General features: G+C 32.3%; 2 protein-coding genes across 4 annotated transcripts; one reads left to right on the top strand and one right to left on the bottom strand.

Annotated features, from left to right (window-relative positions):
- Positions 1-3,476: 3,476 nt before the first annotated feature.
- LOC110664228 (nucleobase-ascorbate transporter 11) lies at positions 3,477-10,195 on the top strand. 3 transcript variants are annotated; one of them, XM_058150274.1, is made up of 10 exons: positions 3,478-4,763; positions 5,804-5,901; positions 6,004-6,174; positions 6,530-6,630; positions 7,006-7,141; positions 7,326-7,376; positions 7,582-7,869; positions 8,330-8,564; positions 9,122-9,402; positions 9,528-9,716. In XM_058150274.1, the coding sequence occupies exons 1-10, from the start codon at positions 4,031-4,033 to the stop codon at positions 9,570-9,572; spliced, it is 2,139 nt and encodes a 712-aa protein (XP_058006257.1). In that variant the 5' UTR covers positions 3,478-4,030; the 3' UTR covers positions 9,573-9,716. The 3 variants fall into 3 exon arrangements, 2 of the variants coding, with proteins under 2 accessions (XP_058006257.1, XP_058006256.1); XM_058150273.1 differs by having other exon boundaries at positions 3,480-4,763; positions 9,568-10,195; XR_009150111.1 differs by lacking the exon at positions 9,528-9,716 and having other exon boundaries at positions 3,477-4,763; positions 8,330-8,675; positions 9,122-9,268.
- A 100-nt stretch (positions 10,196-10,295) lies between these two features.
- Positions 10,296-14,582, bottom strand: LOC110664229 (putative U-box domain-containing protein 50). Its single transcript, XM_058150272.1, has 8 exons — positions 14,128-14,582; positions 13,908-14,020; positions 13,660-13,787; positions 13,142-13,553; positions 12,476-12,616; positions 11,853-12,392; positions 10,959-11,669; positions 10,296-10,688 (listed from the first exon to the last, which is right to left on the bottom strand). Exons 1-8 carry the CDS (start codon positions 14,288-14,290, stop codon positions 10,491-10,493), a joined length of 2,406 nt encoding a protein of 801 aa, XP_058006255.1. The 5' UTR covers positions 14,291-14,582; the 3' UTR covers positions 10,296-10,490.
- Between the last annotated feature and the right edge of the window lie 8,134 nt (positions 14,583-22,716).

Genomic DNA, 22,716 nt, shown 5'->3' with positions numbered 1-22,716 from the left:
CTAGAGCCTAAACTTTGATGCCACTCTTGTCACGACCTGAACCCATGGGTCGGATCAGTACTAGGACCTGGGCTGGCATAAAACCCCCGATGCCCGTAGTAAGCCTTACTAATCCCAAATCCATAATAAGGGCCCAAATGAAAGAAAATAAAATATTATATTATATTTTTTATTCGGGTTAACCAAACCCGATAAATATTAAAATCTAAAGCCAGGAGAGCCCAGCTCAACCCTGAATTAATCAATTATAAACTATATAAATATCATACAATTTTTCATTTATTGATATCAAAAACTTAAATTAACATAGTCTCCAACAAGGCTCATACTACTGCTAATACATACGGAGTTTTAGATTTTAAATTTAGAAAATAATAAAATAAATAAATAAATGATATTAAACCTACGAGGAAGAAAACAGGTTACTCTGAAAAAACAAAACTCCTCCTGTAGCCTGGAAAAATAGGGTAAACAAGAGTGAGCGTTCTACTCATAGAGTAAGATATTGGTTTTACATATAATTTCTATAATTATCTAATTCTAATGCATCCTTAGAAATGAAATGCATCATCTCAATAAAACCAAGCAAAACAAGTTAAATCACACCAAAGGCAATCTGGAGCACTCACACATACATATATGGGGAGCTGATCTCCCTACCGCCTACCCAGCTCTCTTAGTTTCAACCTCTGCCAACAAGAATAACTCAAAGATGGACTTTCTCTTAATATCCAAATGTAGGGGGCCAGCGAGATCAACTCAAAGCCGTGCCTACCCCAACTTATCCATAATAAGGATCGGGTCCCAGCAAGTCAAGCTTCACTTGCGTCTACCCGTCCTACCTATATCTACATACACATCAACTCACACACACAGCTCCAGATCACCATAAAATAATAGCAACAGCAATGTCAACAAGTACTAATGCAATAAAAGGTGTGCCTAATATTCAACTACATGTGTATATGTATAAGTGATGCATGAGCATGCATTATATAAATAATAATATTAAAATTATAAATAAAATCAATATCTACTCATTGTACACTGGGGACTATTATGGCTATTGGGTGAAAGAAAATAGCTGACCTCAATCACCTAAATAATTATATTATAAATTTATTAGTACTAATTCAAAACAAGACTCTAAAGGGATAACAGACAGCCTAATTTATATCGAAAATTTGACAGAATTTCCCCTATACCTAGGACCTACCCAACCTGCAAAATGGTTTAAATAATACTTCTAAACTCAAGCCATATCTCATCATCATTATATGGCCCCTCCTGAACCCTCCAAACTAGACAATAATCACAACATCAGACAATTTAATTATAAGACTTTAAAACTAATATTTTTCAAAAACTATCCAAACTAACTTTAAAAATTCTATAAACTTGCTTCGCAGTCCTTAACAATATTATAAGGCTATTGCAAAAGGAATCATAATTTTTTTTATTATCGACAAATATTTTATGAATTTTATTCTAAACCCAGTATGGGATAAAAATTGAGCAACTTAGAGTTCGGATTTACCTATGCCAAATCTGATACATGGAACACATCCAGAACGTTTGAAAATGCTAGGATTGACTATAATATCGACCATGTTCTAAGACAGGCCGCCGGATAATCGGATATGGCAGAAAATGAGGTCCCGGCCCCGGTGAGCTATCTTCGATCCGATCACATATAAATTATGCCCAAAAATTGTTAATAATTATCATGAAATTATTTTTAATTTTTGAAAATCGAAAAAGCTCAAAATTCTCACTAAGCGATCTGGACCGTTCGATGATCACTTTTTCAAACGGTGTCCGATCGGAGCAGGGCTGGTCCCATTTCGAAGATTTCGTCTCCCTAAGTCCATTGATGGTCTCAAATTTCTGATTCAACAATCAGATCACCGAAAAAGTGGCCGAAAATTAACGAAAGCCATTTGATTTTATCTCAACTTTCCCTTGTCGAATCTTCTCTCTCTGGCCACCATTGGAAGTAAGGCTAGTCGAGTCTTGGAGCTTGTTGTGCCAGAAGTTGAATGAGCACTGCCTTGCCAGAAACAAACATCGGATGGCGTCAGAACGAGGCTTGAAAGTTGCTGCCTCGCCCGTATTTCTCTCTCTCTCTCCTCCATTTTCACGCTGCTGCTGCACCTTTGGCCGTCGTTCAAGGCTGGAGGTTCACCGGTCACCATGGGTCTGGTCTGGCTAGCTCGCTGGTGGTGATAGTGATTGGCTGGAATAAAAATGGGGATTGAAATGGGGTTGATGGGGAGAGAGAAGAAAAGATTAAAAGAAACAAAAAAAAAAAAAAAGAGGGTGGGTGGAATTGCATGGTCTAGCTCGAAAATCATTTTCTTTTTTTTTTAATTCTCTTACACTGATGCACACCGAAAGATGCAGTAAATGGGTCACATCAATCAACTTATATATATATATATATATATATATATATATATATATATATATATATATATATATATATAATTAAAATATCATTATTATACCCTAATTTAAAATAATATTTATTTATTATTAATATTTAGGATAAACTCTTACTTAATTTATTAATTAAATATAATAATATTAATAATAGTAATTATACTAAATTTTAAAAAAAGTTAGAATATAATCCTATAGTCTAAATTCAAAATTCCAAAAAGATTAAATTTAAAACTTCATAATAATTTCATAAAATATATTAAAATAACAAAATAATATTTAAATATTATATATATATATATTTTATATTTTAAAATTTCAGGTTATTATATAAAATTTTATATTTAATTAAAATTATGTATAAGTAGAATTAAGAGTTTTAAATTTATATGAACTCTAAAATTAATAATTTTTAATTTATACAAACTTTAAAATTTATCTTAATATTAAAAATATAATTATAATTAATTTTATGAATGAAGTATAATTTGGGTAAAGTCAATATTCTGTTTCATACATTTATATATAATATAGATTATTATAATTATAATTATAATTTTTTAATTTTATTTTTAATTAATTATTTGAATTATTTTTATATTTTTATTTTAATTAATAATGTGAAAATGTAAATTAAAACATTCCAATGAGTACATAGGTAACATCAAGCATTTAGTTTTTAACAAGCTAATCACTTCCATTTTTGGTGTTTTAATTTTCAGATTCAAGAAAAAAAAAGTAGTGATTCCCTTAATTATAGAAATCAAATTCTTCATTTACGAAAAAGAAAATAAAAATTAAAAAAAATGAGTTTTTAAACACTCATAAAAAAAATTATTTTCATTCATTCTCATTCCTAATTCAATTTTTGATGAATTAAATTGAGCCCGGCTTCAATTAAATATATTCTAGCCGTTGGATTAATTCTTTTTGAAATCGAATTGACCAATTGGAATCTGATTATTCTAATTCACTTAACTTGGTCTAAGAGAGAAGAGACTTAAAATGGAAGAATCCTCAGGATCATGCCATGCCAATTGCTAGCCAGTGGCAGCTTGAAGCAAAAAGAGAACCTTTTCCACTAAAGTTTAAAAAAAGAGAATTAAACGGATAAAATAATAAAAAAACAGGTGATTCCTTCGTTCTTTTATCCTCTTCATCTTCTTCCTCTTCTCTGTCTGGAGTGCCACATCTTCTATAAGCCGCCAGCTTTCCCAACGGCCACTGAAGGGCATTATTGTCATTATGAACCCACTGAAAACAACTGAGAGCAACCGCCAGCCGTATTTTGAGAGAGAACAAAAGATGCCATGTGATGTCTCCCGTAGTTTTCACACTAAAAACTCGTTCTACTCAGTACTCAACCCCGATCCATACAGCTTATGATTAGCAAAATAAGCATTACAATGAAGACTTAATTATTTCTTTTTGCTTGTTTATCTCCTCACCAATGCTTCTCTCTCAACAATTCTTGCTTTTCTTTCATTATGCTCTAGTTCTTTTTCTATAATTTTGAGTTTTTACTCTATTTTTTTTTTTTTTTTGCTATCTTCTTGACGATTCATTACCCATTTGAGAAAAAGCTGCAATGGAAACTGGGTCGAGCTCAGCTTCTGTAGGCAAGACGGAGCCACAGAGAGAAAGAGCTAGGTCTATCAAGAAACTAGGCTCTATGCTGCCAAAGATCGATCCATTTGTGCCGAGAACTGATCATAATCCAAGAGAGCTGAGATCTTGGGCCAAGAGAACCGGTTTTGTTTCTACTTTCTCTAGTGAGACCTCTACAAGCAACAGTGAGAAGTTTGATAGCAGGACTGGTTTTGACTTGGAGAGGGGTCATAACCATCAAAAGAACGGTGGGTCGTCCCCAAAAATGGAGATCGACCCGGTTCTTGGTCAGACCAGGCCTGCCAGAGGTTCAGAAATTGAACCAGCTTCGGGTACAGCGTCTAGGTCAGGTAATGAGTTCAGGAATGGAAATGATAGGAACTTGGGATTGAGAGATGAGAACAAAAGGCGGAGAATAGGAGACGAATCTGTTCTGGGAGTTAGGGATGAGGAAAGGGAAGTTGGGTTTAATGGAAATGCAATTGGAGATGGCAATGTGAATGTGAATGGGAGTAGCACCAGGAATGGGAGTGCATATGGTATCGGAAACGAAGTCCCGGCACCTACTCCGGCTCTGGAGCCAACGAAAGAAGAAGAAAATGCTGGAACTGATATTGGAATTGAGATTTATCCGGGTGGGGATGATCCTGACAGTGGAGGGTGGCTCAGACAGAGTGGAATGAGATTGGGTTTAAGAGATAATCCTGGTTTCGGTTTGTACTCTTCAGCCTTTCTTTTTTCCTTCTTTTTCTCCCCTTTTTAATGGGTTTGTCTTTGACCCCGTTTTATTCCTTAATGGGTTTTCGTATGCGGAAATGAAAGCACTGTTTTATTAGCAATATGATTTAGTGTTAAGACTCGAAGAGGGAACACATTGTATATTTAAAATAAGAAGCTGCACAAAGTAATTAGAAAGCTGGTTGTGTATGTGGCTGTTACATTTGTTAGCAGATGAAGATTATTTATTTCTATAACTGGAACTTGAAAGAGCTAGTGATTAGTGAGTATCATGTATTTGTCTTTGTTCTTTAATGAATGAAGCCACAATAATATTTTCAAACGGGCTTAGTGTAATTGCAGCAATCTTTCTCTTTCTGTCAGAAGTGTAGACATGGATACCAGAGTACCAGTCAAGCAAATGAATGAGGGGAAAATAGTCAGAGGTCAAAAATTGCATTGTCAAGAATTCACCTCTTATTATGCTTGAGACCTTAAGGATTGGCATGTAGAACTCTTGTTGACTCTGTACTAATGTCCATCAATCGTCTTCTCAAATTTTTTAGCAATTTCCAAAGTTTAGTTTATTGAAAAATGTGAGCCCAAAAAGTTTGAACATTGTAGTTAAAACTACTGTGAAATTTCTAGTATTTCAAAATTAATTCCATTTTGATAGTCCTTTTGTGCATTTAATATCATAACCTTTCATCTAGTTTATTTTTAAGCTGTCAGGTCTATTAACTGTTTTCTCTTTTGAACTTGTCAACTTGACCTTTATGTCATGAGTTTTAGGAAATTATGCTATCCACACGCCCTGCAGGTTTGGATTTCAAAGATCCAAAAATTTAACTAGATTTTAAAGGAAGTGAGAATTTTGATTTGTCAAAGGTTGCAAAGCCACAGATCATTTTCTACCATTGTGGGACTCTTCGGTCTTTCAGTCAACGATGATTTCCCCCCTCCTTTTTGAGTTCCCTTAAGTTTCCTAGAAATTAGTTCTTTCCCTGATCCTTACCTGTTTGTCCCTTGACTGCAGTGCCACTTATGTATTATGGCCTGCAACACTATTTATCATTGGCTGGCTCACTGATTTTCATCCCCTTGATCATCGTACCAGCCATGGGAGGAACAGATGTAAGCATTGATTCTCATGGATATCTTGTTGCTTAATACACTTCAAGAATGTAATCGACAGAGCCTTATAAATTATATCTTTCTTTACATAAATAATGACAGAGGGACACTGCTACAGTGATATCTACAATGTTGCTGGTATCTGGCATTACAACAATATTGCACTCCTACTTTGGTACCCGACTTCCATTAGTTCAAGGGAGTTCATTTGTGTATTTGGCACCAGCATTAGTTATCATGAATGCGGAGGAGTATCGGAATCTCTCAGAACATGTAAGTTCATTGCTAGGAAAAATCTTTGAAGTGATATATCTGTCAGCTTTAAGCTTGGCACTAAACAATGACATTTTTCTAGCTTTGCCACCAATGCATTTTAAAATGCCAAATTCCTAGCAAACCTTTTGCATCCCAACACGTACAACTTTTTTCCCCAAAATAGCGAAACCAAAATATCAAACATAAACTATAATGTCAAACTTCTTATTGAATGATATGTGAGAATTGTGGCGATAATTCTTCTGCTGCCTTCTTTGTGTTTCAAGCATCAAGGAGATTTGCAGATCATGAATATTGTATTTTTCCTTTGATTAACTGCTTTAACCTTTCATTTCATGCTCACTGAAATTAGAAATTCAGACACATAATGAGGGAGCTCCAGGGGGCTATAATCGTTGGTTCAATATTCCAAAGCATCTTGGGATTCACTGGTTTAATGTCCCTTCTTCTAAGGTAAGCAAAGAGGTTGCTTATGTTGTTTTTTTATAGTGCATCTCGAGAGATATAATGCTTATTTTGTCATCCAATACATGCTAGGTTTGTTGCTACTGTCCTTTGCTATCTTGATGCTACTTACATAGGATTTCTTTTGTAAATCAATTCTAGTTGCATAGTGTAGCATTTAGAAAGAGTTTTTTTTTTTTTTTTTAAATGTCTGGTTTCTTTATGCTAAATGGAAAAGATTTATGTATGCATAACATTCTGTTACATTGATCTGTTGGTGATTTCTTTTTTCTTTTTGTGGAACTGAAAAATTTATTGTCGAAAGCAACATAAATTCTAAGAACCTATCTGATAATTCTTTCTTTGTATACTAATGTCTTACAGATTGATTAATCCAGTCGTGGTTGCACCAACTGTCACTGCAGTAGGTTTATCATTTTTTAGCTATGGTTTTCCACAAGCTGGTAGTTGTGTGGAAGTTAGCATTCCTCTGATACTATTGGTTCTTGTATTCGCCCTGGTGAGTGAAGATTAAGCAATCTAAATGCCTGACCTTTTGCTTTTTTAATATGAAGATCCTTGCATTCAAAATTTCTATATCTAATGTACAACTAATTTGTTAGTAATTTTTCATCTGAATTCTTTTAATTGTTTTGGAAGTGTTTAAAACACTTAATTTTGTATTTTTGTTGCCTCTTTATTAGTATCTTCGCGGATTATCCATCTTTGGTCATCGCTTATTCCGAATTTATGCGGTATGTTTCTTAGTTCTCTGTGCCGCCTACCTAGCTCTTTCATTATTCTGTTTAATATTGGTTTGTCGATGCTGAGTTTTGAAACTAATGTGTACTCCAATTAAATACTATCCCTTCACAATCAAAGATGAAGCCCAAGGGAGAACTGTACTGGCAAATGTTGCTGTCGTTACTTGGATAATCTTACTGTTTTTTGTCAATGCAGGTCCCCCTGAGTGTCATGATCATATGGACATATGCATTCTTTCTGACGGCTGGTGGAGCATATGATTACAAAGGATGCAGCCCTGACATACCAAGTTCAAATATTTTACTTGATGCATGTAGAAGGCATGCATATACAATGCAGCATTGCAGGACCGATGTTTCTAATGCATGGAGAACTTCTGCGTGGGTCAGAATTCCCTACCCTTTGCAATGGGGTGTCCCAATCTTCCATCTAAGGACTTCCTTGATCATGATAATTGTGTCACTGATTGCATCAGTGGATTCGGTTAGTAGCCTCCACTACATGCTTTTATCCCCAAACTTCACATTATAGTCCCTACTATTCATAAGTCAAAAGTGCCATAAGATAGTGCAGAAGGGTATTTCTATGGAAAATAAGGAGAAAATTAGCAGGGTAAATTTTTTTTGAAAAAAGGGAAGGAGAAACAAATGCATTGCTAAGATGCCCATCATCTTGTAGTTTGTTTGTCCACAATATGTCAGAACTTTTGTCATGATTTACTTCTATGGTTATGAACAGGCACAGCACATATTTTTTCCCGTAAATTAGAAAAATAAACAAATAATCCAGGGCTTATGATTTCACCTATTGTGGGAAGTTTTAAGAGAGAAGCCAAGTTGATTGTTTGATTTAAAGATATTTTTATTCTATGTCAATGTAAGAGAACTGAATGACCAAAGAATTATAACTATGATATTGATGCAAATGTAACAAATGTATACAGGTTGGAACGTATCACTCTGCATCCTTACAAGTTAACTCAAAGTCTCCAACTCCAGGAATTGTCAGCAGAGGAATTGGGTTGGAGGGCTTCTGCAGTATATTGGCTGGACTGTGGGGTTCTGGTACCGGTTCAACAACCTTAACAGAAAATGTGCATACCATCAACATAACAAAGGTGGCTAATCAAAGGGCTGTAGTTCTTGGAGCAGTTTTCTTGATCCTCTTCTCTTTTGTAGGTAAACACCTTAAACTTGAAAAAAAAAGGCCAAGATTGTGAGTGAAATCCTCCAGGGTGCCTATTCCTTTTTTATTTTTATTGAATGTCTGTTGAGGAGTGCAGCCACAAGGTGAGTTCTGGAAATGGCTTTAAGTGCAGAGTCATTTCTTAACCACACGTTTAATTAGGGCACATAGTGGATAGGTTGAATTAGGCGTCCAAGTGAAAATTAAAATTTCTTTTGCCTTTTGAGATTGGAAATTAGTCCTAAAATAGTGTTCAAGAAATCTATGGCTTCCTGTTTGAACACGTTCTGTGCAATATAATTTCTGCATGCACACATGAAAGTCATAAATCCTTCATGACATAGCATAGTTATGAGTTTGCTGATTTGCCCACACATCAGAGTAATTAAGGTAAATTTTGAAATACTTTGCATGGTTTAATATGAGATAGTTTTCAGGAACTCAATGACAGATTGGCTTGGCATTTAATCCTCTCTTTTAGGAGTGCAATGAATTGAGTACATTCTATGGGGTGAGTTATCATATTAACTTTTTTACTTGTGTTCAATAGGAAAAGTGGGTGCTATTCTTGCTTCTATACCACTGGCATTAGCTGCTTCCATACTTTGCTTCATGTGGGGCCTTATCACGGCATTGGGTCTCTCAACTTTGCAGTACAGTCAAACATCAAGTTTTAGAAACATCGCAATAGTAGGTGTTTCATTGTTCCTTGGTATGTCAATTCCTGCCTATTTTCAGCAGTATCAACCTGAATCTAGCTTGATATTACCAAGTTATTTTGTTCCTTATGCGGCAGCATCAAATGGACCAGTCCACACTAACAGTAAACAAGTATGCTCTTACCATTTTCTTTTCTAATCAATGTACACATGCATGAGTAATATATGAGCGTTTATTCTTTTGTATAGTTTTGCATATTCAGTTCTGTTTTCTGTTCTCCTCCTGACATTCAAAAGTTGATCTTTCTCTGTCTCTGTTTTATGGTTCATCCACTAGTTTGATTTTGCGGTAAATGCGCTTATGTCCATGAACATGGTGGTGACTCTCTTGATAGCACTGGTACTTGATAACACAGTCCCTGGCACCCGACAAGAGAGAGGGGTGTGTATATGGTCACATCCTGAAGACTTGGCTTCTGATCCATCTTTACATGCAAATTATTCCCTTCCTAGAAAAGTTTCCTGGTTCTTCTGTTGCTCAAGATGTTCGCGTACATAACTTACAGTTTTTTCTGGCATTTACTTTGTTGTTTGACTTTTAGCAGACCACACTCCATTCTTATCAGTAGTTGTGAAGTTCCTAGGCTGAGAAGCTGTTTGCTTATACTGGGGCCACAGAGATTGGAGGTAATGCAGCTCAACGTATAGTATTAGTAATATTTCATTCTACCGCAAGAAATCAAGAAATTTCATTCATCACTGAACTAAATGACATTGTATTTTGTCATAGAAAATAGCATAGTTGAATTCATATTATGTCAATAGTCAAAACAATTCATATTATGTCAATAGTCAAAAGATTGTTTGAAAAGAAGGTATTTCTGGCTTTGGGTAAAGCCTCTGTTGTATTATTGAACTTGTTTTTGTACCTTCTGCTAGAGAAGCACAATTACACGTTCCGAGTACTTGAACTCTCTCTTCATAGCTCTCTCTCTCTCTCCACTTTGTCAGAATAAATTTGTTTTTTCTTTGATTAGAAAATGAGAATTGGATAAGTATAGGAACTTCTGATAAAAGGGGTGTTAAATTATGTTGATATCAATAAATTTTTACAAAATAAATCTTGAACCTGCACAAACTACAGCTTTGTAGCTATAAACCCTGCTGTTTTTCTTGCATGTTGAAAAGAAACAAAGAATTATGAAGTTTATTATTATGATTTGTAATCTGCAAAACAAATGCATCATCATCGTCATCATATCATGAGGTCACATTGGATTTCCTGTTGTGCCATTCTTGGATGAGGGAACGAAGAGTGTGATTAGGGGTTAGGAATTTGTGCTTAAGCCTTAAGTTTGTCATTGGTGAAGTATCGTGTCCCGTCCCCAGCCATTCCTCTATTGCTTCTAACTCGTAAGAAAATCCATCTGCTGCTACATGTGGGTTCTTCATTACGTCCTGCACCCAACAATCCAACATAACATCACTATAGAAGTATAATGTGCTTTCAAAAGTGATTTTCAAATTATTTTTTATCGCCATCAAGCATGTGGCTTAGTAATAAGCTTTCAGTATTGGATGCATCCAATCTCTAACGTTGGGACTAAATATTGTTTTCATTGTTGTCTGCAGTGGGTGAATGGGCTGCAGATTGTCTGTTCTCTGGACACCTTGAACCTGTCATACTTGTTTTAAAAATAATTATTTTTTATTAAACTGAAGCCTTACCTGCAATATAGGGCAGACGAAAATGCTAGGTACTTCATTGGACTCTTCTTTGTCAACACCTCCTTTAACAAAAGACTCACATCTACCTCTAGCAACTGTCTCATCAGCCCTTTTCCTTGCCCTATCAAGCTCTTCCATTACTGTTGCTATACTGAAATCTGTATCAGACCTAAGGTTACAGGGCATGCACTTCATTGCTATCCCAACGAGTTCCTCAGCCAAATCCAACGGCCATTGTCCTGCCCTCTCATCCAGAACCCCAGCAAGGGTCGACCGATCCATTTTTGCATCTTCCAAAGGCCCAGCCCAATTTCTACCAGTCAGAAGATGCAATAACAGAACTCCAAAAGCTCGAATATCGGGATGCATATCGTAATTTTCATTGTAGCATTGGCTCAGCCCAAACCCACTTATCTTAGCAACTAGATTGCGGTCCAGGAGGATGTTGGATGCGGTCAAGTGACCATGAACAATGGGCCTAGGCTTAGCCGAGTGTAGAAAGGCTAGACCTGAACAAACCTCGTGGGCTATTCGGATTCGATCTCGCCACCGGAGGACCCGGTCTCTTTTCTTATTGTTTCTTTCAGAGGAAAACAAGATCTCCCTTAGGCCACCGTTGTGCAGGTATTCAAAAATGATGCATTTTTGCTCGGAGCAGAAACCCACCATGGCAACCAAATGAGGGTGCCTAATGTTATTCAGGAACTTAACCTGCATATCAAAGATCACTTTTAGTAACAGTAGAGTAGAAACAAGGATGGCTCTGACGATGAACTAGTTCAGTGGTACTAGAATTTCTCTAACTGTACAGTCTCCGGTTCGATTCCCTGTCAAAGTCCATTATACCAAAAATGAAAAATGATGTAAAGGGCATTTCGTGTGTACAAGCATTACCTTGTCTAGAAAATCTTCCCTGGAGAATCCTGTCTCAGAATTGAGGATTTTGATTGCAACAGTTGAATTATGAATACGTCCTCGATATACATTGGTCCAATCACCATTGGATTTTAATCTCAGACTCTCTGAAAAACCATCTGTTGCTAATCTAATATCCTCTGCAGTATACTCCCTGTAGCCACAAGTTATCTCGTTATGCTTTGTTACCATTCCTATTGCATCTTTTTCTTTACAAAACTCAATTCTACGTTGAAGAACGTCTCTTTGTTGCCTTAGCTCTTCGATCTCCCTCACCATTTCTGCTCTTGCAAGGACTGCCTTCTCTAGTTGAGCTTCTCCATGTGATCTTGCCAAAGTTGATAACTGGAGCTTGTTGGAGAGCTCTGATTTGAGTTCAAGAAGTGAGTTTAATCTATTCTCGTTTTCTGCAATATCACTCATAATTTCTTGAATTTGCTCTTTCTCATTATCCAATGATTTCTTTATCTCTATTTGAGTCGTGACCTCTTCTCTTATCTTGGCTTCAAGCTCCTCCACCTATAAAAACATTGAATAATCTCTTTTCAGTGAGAAAATAGAAGTAAAAATTAAACAAACCATGAGAAAGCTTTGAATTTTACCCTGCTATTGCATACACTCAAAACCCATTCAGCTTTTGCAGACCTTTCTGCATTGAGCTTAGCCTCTTCCTTTTTCAACTGGATTATTTTCTGTGCGTCATCTATTTTACTTCTCATGACTTCCATTTTCGAAGCCACACTCTGACATTTTGGTAGGAGTAAGAAAACCATTGCAATTATTAGCAAATAAAAATGATCTTTGAGGACAATCCAAGTTGTAATGCACATATCCGAGAACAGAATAGAGACTAATTCTGATAATAATCATTGAGAAACAAGCATCCAAACAACCCTCTATCTATTAACCCATCACTGTCAGGAAACTTCCAAGGGTATCATGACAAGACCATAGAGTCAAAAAAGATGTATCAGAAAGAAGATGTTTGGTAGGCCAAGTGGACTGGCTGAACCTAAACCTATAATTACTGTCTAATAAACCAAACTACTTGTGGCCATACATCAAGAAACATCTGTCACGTGAACATTTATTTACCTAGAAAAGAAGGATTAGAAAGAAAATTTTCAATAAAGCAGACTTGTTAAACTTAACATAGACATTACTTCCTAAGTAAACAAGGCTGATTATGACCACATTCAGTTCCTTGTTGGGATAAAGAAGAGAATTATGGCCACATGCTGCAGAAAATATCTCTGATATTTGCTTACCATGGTAGAATCAGTGGGATCTTGCACAACTGCTTCCAATGGACCAGCCTGCAAAATTTCATTCTCTTCCTCGCAAATCTCTTCATCCAAATTCAAAGACAACAAATGCTCATAATAATTATGAATCTCTAAGGCACAATTTTCCCACTGATTTTGTGAATTTTTTGATTCTAGGCATTTTGATGAGGCAGACATGCGGCTAGAATTTCTTCCTTCTGTGAACATTTTTCCTAGCCAAGTTTTTATATTACCCCTTTTTGCAACATTGACTCCTTGATCATCCTCCATGATTGCTTCTTCACTTTCTCCTCTAAGCAATACCAACTTCCCTCCACATATTATGAAGAACTCGCAAAAATTTGGTTTATGCTGGTGGATGTAGAATGATCCACTGATTGCATTCTTTGATTTCCTATGGAGAAAGAAATCAATAAAAGAATGGAATTCTCAGAACAGTTTCTCAAAGATATATATATATTTTAAAAGAAAATAGTTTAACAATAAATGAAAATTCATACCATGATGAAGACTTCATGAATGTTAATCCCATGACCAATTTGGTTATCTTGAGTCTTGAGATCAAATCTACTATGACTTTATGAATGGGTTCATCAGATTTTTCTACTTTCAAGATTTCAGCCTTTACCTATAACCAGAAGGCAAAAATCCTAAGGACTATCAAGACAAAATCAAGGAAAAAAAAAAAAAAAAGAAGAAGAAAGGAATTGAATTCCAGTAATCCTCAAAGAAAGCAAAGAAAACAAACCTTCCCACAGAAAGATATGTACTTGGAGATTAATTTCTCTATCTTTTCTTGCTCATACTTCCTAAGAACTAGCAGCTTTTCTTCACTCACAGAATTTGCAGGGAGCTTCCCAACTGAAACAGAACAACAAAAAAGAAACAAGAAAAACCCATTACCCACTTGAGTTCTCACCAAAACAAAACAAAATAAAAGAAACTCAAATTCAGATCATAAAACTTACATGGGGTGTAAACGAAGTCCTTGGAAATGTTGCAAGTCACATGAAGAATGACTATAGAGAATGGATTGGGTTTCCATTTCCTAAGTGCCCAATCCAGAGTCTTGAATCCATCTTGTAAATCATTCCCAAGAATCACATAGACCTTCTCCACATGAGAATCCATTCTTGAGCTCTGAACACTCAGCCGTTGCCTTAATTTCAAGATTAAGGCTAATAACCTCACTTAAACAAACATCAAAGAAAATGACTCAATAAGTTGTCTCAAGGAAAGCAAATCCAAACCAAACGAGTGAAAGGATAAAGTATGAAAATTGCAATGTAAAAGGAAAGAGAGGTTGAAATTCTTGCAAAGATTTGTTGAAAGTTTTCAAGAAGGACCACTCGGAGGGGGAAGGGAGATAGCATCTAAGCTTATTCATTATTTTATATATAGGTGTAGGACGGTCATATTTGGACTTTTTTGTATGGCAAAGCTAGGCTCTTTCCTTGTCTATGGTTAAAGCAGGATTATTTTATAAGACTCAGGTTTTCAAGATTTGCATTCTTGAAAAAATATTCAATTAATAGTAAATAATTGAACGGTAATGACTAAGCATTGGTGAGTCATTTTCATTGTTTCTTATTTTCATTTTCATTGTTTCTTAATTTCATTTTCATTTTTTCTTGATTTTCAAGTACTTAGAATGTATGTGTTGAATTTCTTTTGAAAAAAGTATTTTTTTTATATTAAGTATTCTCCATATTTAAGATTCGTAATTATTCCTTTTAATAATATTTTTAATAAATAATTTATTTAATTAGATTTTTTTAAGAAAATTATTTTTCTTTATGCGTAAATATTTTTGGTTTATATAATAATAATAATAATAATAATAATAATAATAATAATAATAATAATAATAATAATAAAAGGTTTTGACAATTGTATAAAAACCTATGAAATTGGAAAAGCCTATCAACCTGGGATTCAACTACGTACAGCTGGAGATGATCAAGTTGGAATTAAACAAAGATAATTACGATTTTTATAGTAAATTACAACTAAATCCTTATGGTATAATAAAACTATAAATCAACTTATTTTTAGTAACAATTTAATCATTAAATTTAAATTCCATTAAAAAGTTAGTTTCCACCACCTATATTCAACGATACCTACTTTTTAATTTGAAAAAATTTAATCCTTAAAATTTTATTTTATTAATAAAATAGTTTCTACATTTAAATTTTATATTAAAGTAATTATTTATTTTATATTTAAATAATTTTATAATTTATAAAATATTAACTATTTTTATTAATTATTTAATCCTAAAAATAGTAAAATAATATTTTTTAAATTATTTAATAGTAAAATATAATTAAGAGCAAGCAATATATTTTATTAAATTGTTAATTTTTTTCATATTATGATTTATAATTTTATAAAAAGTTATATTTATTTATAGTAATATTTTTTACTCAATAAATAATTATAAGAATTTCTTTAAAATGTTTTCAAGAAAAAATTATATAAAAAATTTATTTTTTTATGATCTAATGTAATTTATTTTGACAACACACAATCATAAATATTATCGTCTAAAATGATAATTTATTTATAATTTATATTAAAGAATTATTTTTAAATTAAATTTTCATTTAAATTAATTGCTTCAAAAGCATATTATTGTCTATTTAATTTTGTATAAAATATATAATTATTTTAATATAAATAAATAATTATTTAGATATTTAGATATAAAAATTATTTTATTAATAAAATAAAATTTTATAGATTAAATAATTTTAAATTGAAAAATAATTAATAATACAAATTAATTTATTAAATTTAAAAATTAAATTTTACGTACTGACACGTAAAATTGACTCATTAGCTTTAATGTACAGTACATTTTATTACGTATCATTACCTCAGTGAAGGACAGATTAACACCCTTCGGTGATGACACAATTACATGACTTTAATGTTTGTGGTAGAACAATCCACGTTGACCTTTAGAGACAGGTCACGTGGCACGAGGCACACGTTGCCAACTCATGATTTGAACATTTTTTTTTTAAATTAAGATTTAAATTTAAAATTTTAAATATATAAAAATAATTTTATCACTTAATTAAAATTTATTGATAAAAAAATGTTAATAATTCTTTATTCAAGTGATTTATGGTACATTTACCAGAAAAGTTGATAAGACTCCAATAGTTAACATGGCTAAATTTTGAAAGTTGGGCTTGCGTTCATATTAATGAAAGCTGAATTTTAATAATTCCTTGGTTGCCTTGTATGTCTCTTAGTTTTGAAGGAAATGATTATTGGTCTGAATTAAATTATAGTCTATGATAAGGTAGAAGAAATTATCATTATTATTCACAGAGTGTACAAATATTTTTAAAATTGAGTAATAAAAGGTAAAGCATCAATTCATCGATATTTGATGTCTTAAAAAAATAGATTTTTAAATATTTTAAAACCTTTAAACTTTAATTAGCTTCCTTTAAAAAACGTCCTCCCAAATAAATATATCATTTTAAAAATTAATAACTTTTTGTGCGTCTCCTAATTAAAATTATATGATTAAGAAATAAATGGAAGATAATACAATATATTTAGGCTCAGTTCAGTTCAATAAAAACCAATAAACGAATAAAAATGGATGGGTTTTATTCTCACAACTAAAGGTTCATAACTAAAGGTGTCATAACCCGATTTCACGGGCCGGATCGGTATTAGGACCTGAGCCAGTATAAAGCTCCTGCAGCCCATAGTAAGTCTCAATATTTTCAAACTCATAACTAGGACTAAAATTAAAGCTCAATATGCAAATAAAATATTATATTTTTATTTAGGCTAACCTAACCTAATAATCATCAGAAACCAAAACTGAGGGAGTTCTATTCAACCTTGATACCTATCATGTATAAACTATTTAATATCATAAAAATTTTTCATTTATTTATACTATAAGTACATAACCCAATGTCACAGCAAAGTTCTAGTTATTAAATAAACAAATAAATAAAAATATACAAGAAACTATTAAACTAAGAAGTACAACCTGCGGAGGAAAATACAGGTTATACTTGAAGAAATAAACTTGCTCCTCCGGCAATCTGGAAAAAATATTTGAACAAGTATGAGCGTTCGACTCAGAGAGTTTAGATATTGATTATAAGTGTAATTTCTATAACTATCTAAAACTAGTGTAATCCTACCATGAAATGCACATACATCTAGGGGTGGCCACGGTTTAGGAACAACCGGTTTATGTTCAATTAAATCATGAACCTAAACTAAACCGCTAGGGGACGATTTGGAAGACGGTTTCTGAACCGCCAAATCGAATTCGAACCTCGGTTTAAAATGATTTAAAGGCGGTTTGAAAAATGACGGTTTAAGACAGTTTAGATGGTTTGAGAGTGGTTTAGGGGCAGTTTAAGGGTGACTTAAACAAAAAAAAAAAAAGAGAGAAAAAATTTATTGATTCAGAATTTAAGATACATTTGTAAAAATATTTTAATTTTTCTTAGAAATCTTTCAATCAAAATCAAATTAGAAAAAAGAGAATGAAAATAATTTATCTTTTAGAAAAATTTAATAAGTAAAGACTTGAACTCGATTAAAAAACTATAGATGAAATTATTATTATTTTTTTTAAATTAGCAAAAAGTGTATGAACTTAATTTTGCCTATGTATCCCTTTGGGATTTAGAGGAATCAAAATTTCTAATTCTATTGCTTGCCTTTTTTTAAAAATTATATGATAATTTATAATTTAAAAAGTATAAAGGAGAAAAAAAAAATAAAAATGGAGGGTATTGAAAATTTTATTGAGGATATAAAATACTAACAAAATAATTGAGATAGCATTGAAAATTTCAGTGAGTATATAAAATAATAAAGTAAGGAAATTGAAAGAGTAGTGAGAATTAAAATGAGTGTAGAAATAATTATTTAGAGAACTTGAGATAAATTTAAAAAGTATTAAGAATTAAAGAAAGTATAGAGAATAATTATGTAGATAATTAATTGTATATGTAAATGAATTAGGAGTGGGGTGAGATATTTATTAAATTTTTTTGTATTTAAATTGCCGATTTGATCCAGTTCAGAACCATCGGTTCAATCCGATTCAGAACTGTCAGTTCATGGTTATGAAAAATATGAACCTAGATCAAACCGTAGAAAGACGATTTTGGTCTGATTCAAAGCCGATTCCGATTTTGACTGGTTTTGGTCTGGTTTTGACCAAACAGATTTCGATTCGGTTTCAGTTCAAAACCAAACCATCGCCACCCCTACATCTATCACATATAATAATTAATTCACTCAATATTGACACGAGATGTTAATTTAGAACTACTCACATACCCAGTGTATCACATCAATGTGTATATATATATATATATATATATATATATATATATATATATATATATATATATATATATGGGAGCTGATCCTTTATACAACTATCTTAATCCAATACCTACCAGCGAGGTCAACTCAAGCTGGTCTTTTGCTTAATAATCCATGTGCAGGGGTCAGCGAGATTAAATCAAAGCCGTACTCACCCCGACTTATCCATATATAAAGATTAGACCCAGCGAGTCAAGCTCTAGCTGCGACTACCCGTCTTACTCATATCCATATCTACACCATACTTACGCCAACACACACAGAGCTCTAAATTATCTTCAAGACAGTAATCACAAATAAATAACAATAATTAAAAATGCAACAACCAAAATGTCCCAAATATTTTAACTATACATGTGCATAATTAGATATTTATAAAATGCATAAGCATGCCCGATGTATAATTAATATTGAAATTGCAAAAATAATCAATATCTAACTCATATACTGGTCGACAAGGCTATAGCTGGTCTGGCTAGAAGGAGAAGACGGCCAGTACTGATCATTTAAATATACACACTGACTTCTATCAAAATATTGAAAAAATTAAATAATTAATTCAAACTATACAATTAAAATAAATCTTAAGGCATTGCCAAAATTTTGGCAGAGTTTCTCCTATAATTGGACCTAAACCCTCTGCAAGAAAAACGTAGCAATTGCAACAAACAGGCCTCAGGCCTACAACAATAATTGTAATGCCCATCCGGAACCTATAAGAATCCTAATCTAGATCCAATCCTCCAAACTCCAGTTCGAGTCCCTAACTCCTCTACAATCCAAATAATTATTCTCAGCACTTCAAAAATTATAAAAATATTCTTAGAGGTCTTCTATATTATCCTTGTATTAATTAAAATTATTTTACTTAATTTTACTAATCAAGGAATATTTACAAATTTATCAGCTAGCTTAAATAAGAAACAAACTACAAAATTTGAGTTAGGGATTACCTTTGCAAATCTGCTAACTGAAATGTGTCCAGGACATTTGAAAATACTGGGATCAACTGTAATATTAACTATATTCTAGGACAGGCCACCAGGCAACCGGATCAAGCAGAAAATTCGATCCTGGGCGCCAGTGAGCTATCAACGATCCGAGTGCATGTTCGGGATGCCCATGAGCTGCTGGTGATGGAGTCGTTGATGGTTCATCAAAACTCTGCTCCGATCACCCTATATCAACTGATTTAATCTAGACTGTCCGATAGACATATTCTCTGTTCGATCTCCGATCAAGGCATAATTGGTGTTAAAACGAAACTTGAAGAGAGTAGATCATGATCCTTGGCTCTGATCGTCCAAATTGGCCGGCGATTGGCCGGCATCTAGCTGGAAAGTCAAGAAAACCCAAAACTTCTCTCCTCCTTATTTTACTCATCCAATCACCAAATGCTACAAAATTAGTATCAAAAGAAAGCTCTCAGAATAAAATTCCAATGTCACTAAAATTGCCTTGATTGAACGTCGGATGAAGCCGAAATAGCGCTTGGAAGCTGCTACCCCTGTGTGCACATTGGAGGAGGAAATTCTTCCATTTGCACAGCTGTTGGCACCGCTCTGGCCTGCTAGTGGCTCGCTGGCATCACCCAGGGTGGTGGGACTCCTCGCCGGGCACCATCGATAGTTGGTGGCTCACCAACAGCTAGAAAAAGAGGAGAGAAGTGGGGGGGGGGGGGGGGAAGTGACGCGAGGGAGAGGGAAAATGTGGGAGGGAGAGAGAGAGAGACACAGAGAGAGAGAGAGAAGCAGCTTTTTTTTTTTTTACTTTTAATTACACTTTTGATCCTTAAACTTTTCATGATTTTTCAATGAAGTCCAAATAACTTTCAATTGGGTCCTAAAATATAAATATATGTATAATTAAAATAATAAAGAAAATATAATAAATAATATTGATAATAATGATAGTAATCAAATTATTAATAATTAAATCAAATATTAAAACCAAGGTTAACAAAAATGTAATAATATATTTTGTTAATTGATTTAATATTAATATTTAAAATTAATCATTTAAATTAAAATTGGACTATAAAATAATTTTACAAAATATGTTTAGAAATAATATTAAAAATATATAAATGAAAGTATTATAAAAATTATAATTTAGTTAGATAATTTTAAAATAATATTTGAACACTATATAAAAATATAAAATTTATATTTTAGAAATTCAGGTTATTATAAAAGGAATCACCATTTTCATTTCCTATTTAAAGAATCAAAACACATAAATAAAAATAATTATATTGTAAAATATTAAATGCTCGTTTTTATTTATATACTTATTGGGATATTTTAATTTTTATATTTTCATATTATTAATTAAATAAAAATTTTGAAATAATATTTTGTATTTTAATGTAATTTTAATTAAAAATAAAAAATTATAATTATAATTATAATAATAAAAATATTATTTTATTTTAATAACCTGGGTTTCAACTGCGTACAGCTAGAGTTTTAATCCTTAAAATTTTATTTTATTAATAAAGTAGTTTCTACATTTAAATTTTATATTGAAGTAATTATTTATTTTATATTTAAATAATTTTATAATTTATAATTAAAAATAGTAAAATAATATTTTTTAAATTATGTAATAGTAAAATATAATTCAGAGCAAACAATATATTTTATTAAATTGTTATTTTTTTTAAATTATGGTTTATAATTTTATAAAAAGTTATATTTATTTATAGTAATATTTTTTACTAAATAAATAATTATAAGAATTTCTTTAACATGTTTTCAAGAAAAAATTATATAAAAAATTTATTTTTTTATGATATAATGTAATTTATTTTGACAACACACAATCATAAATATTATCGTCTAAAATGATAATTTATTTATAATTTATATTAAAGAATTATTTTTGAATTAAATTTTCATTTAAATTAATTGTTTCAAAAGCGTATTATTGTCTATTTAATTTTGTATAAAATACATAATTATTTTAATATAAATAAATAATTACTTAGATATTTAGATTATTTTACTAACAAAATAAAATTTTATAGATTAAATAATTTTAAATTGAAAAATAAATAATAATACAAATTAATTTATTAAATTTAAAAATTAAATTTTACGTACTGACACGTAAAATTTACTAATTAGCTTTAATTTACACTACATTTTATTATATATCATTACCTCAGAAAACGACAGATTAATACCCTTCGGTGATGACACAATTACATGACTTTAATGTTTCTGGTAGAACAATCCACGTTGACCTTTAGAGACAGGTCACGTGGCACGAGGTACACGTTGCCAACTCATGATTTGAACATTTTTTTTAAATTAAGATTTAAATTTAAAATTTTTAATATATAAAAATAATTTTATCACTTAATTAAAATTTATTGATGAAAAAATGTAAATAATTCTTTATTCAAGTCATTTATGGTACATTTACCAGAAAAGTTGATAAAACTCAAATAGTCAACACGGCTAAATTTTGAAAGTTGGGCTTGCTTTCATATTAATGAAAGCTTAATTTTAATAATTCCTTGGTTGTCTTGTATGTCTCTTAGTTTTGAAGGAAATGATTATTGGTCTGAATTATATTATAGTCTATGACAAGGTAGAAGATATTATTATTATTCACAGAGTGTACAAATATTTTTAGAATGGAGTAATAAAAGGTAAAGTATTAAAAACTTCTCAATTTGTCGATACTCAACTTAACTCAACTCAACTAAGTCTTTATTTCAAAGATTTAGAGTCGACTATATGAATTCGCTTTCTCCACTCTAATGATTTTGGGTTAAATCCTCATAAATGTGTAATGCTTCTAGGTTATGTTGTACTACTATCCTCCAAGTCAATTTAGGTCTATCATTTTTTTTTATTTCTATCCTCTAATCTAATGTGCTCTACTTGTCTAACTAGAGCCTCCGCATGTCTACGCTTCACATGACCAAACCATCTCAATCTTCCTTCTCTCAACTTATCTTCAATTGACACCACTCCTACCTTTTCTCTAATACTCTCATTACGGACTTTATCTAGTCTAGTATGGCCACTCATCCACCTTAACATTCTCATCTCTACAACTCTTATCTTAGACGCATACGACTCTTTCAGTGCCCAACACTCACTACCATATAACATAGCCGGTCGTATGGCTATACGGTAAAATTTTCCTTTCAACTT

The sequence above is a fragment of the Hevea brasiliensis genome, chromosome 7, assembly GCF_030052815.1.
Source record: "Hevea brasiliensis isolate MT/VB/25A 57/8 chromosome 7, ASM3005281v1, whole genome shotgun sequence".
Taxonomy (NCBI): Eukaryota; Viridiplantae; Streptophyta; class Magnoliopsida; order Malpighiales; family Euphorbiaceae; genus Hevea; species Hevea brasiliensis.
This window is presented reverse-complemented; position numbering and strand designations above follow the sequence as displayed.

What these genes read in the sequence shown, in the direction of transcription:
- LOC110664229 (XM_058150272.1), bottom strand. Translation starts at nt 14,290, where the DNA reads ATGGATTCTCATGTGGAGAAGGTCTATGTGATTCTTGGGAATGATTTA. An exon ending in TTCATGAAGTCTTCATCATG is followed by an intron (nt 13,554 to 13,659) that starts GTATGAATTTTC and finishes CTTTCTCCATAG; the next exon opens with GAAATCAAAGAATGCAATCA. An exon ending in TGAGTGTATGCAATAGCAGG is followed by an intron (nt 12,393 to 12,475) that starts GTAAAATTCAAA and finishes ATGTTTTTATAG; the next exon opens with GTGGAGGAGCTTGAAGCCAA.
- LOC110664228 (XM_058150273.1), top strand. Translation starts at nt 4,031, where the DNA reads ATGGAAACTGGGTCGAGCTCAGCTTCTGTAGGCAAGACGGAGCCACAG. An exon ending in ATCGGAATCTCTCAGAACAT is followed by an intron (nt 6,175 to 6,529) that starts GTAAGTTCATTG and finishes CACTGAAATTAG; the next exon opens with AAATTCAGACACATAATGAG. An exon ending in TGATTGCATCAGTGGATTCG is followed by an intron (nt 7,870 to 8,329) that starts GTTAGTAGCCTC and finishes AAATGTATACAG; the next exon opens with GTTGGAACGTATCACTCTGC.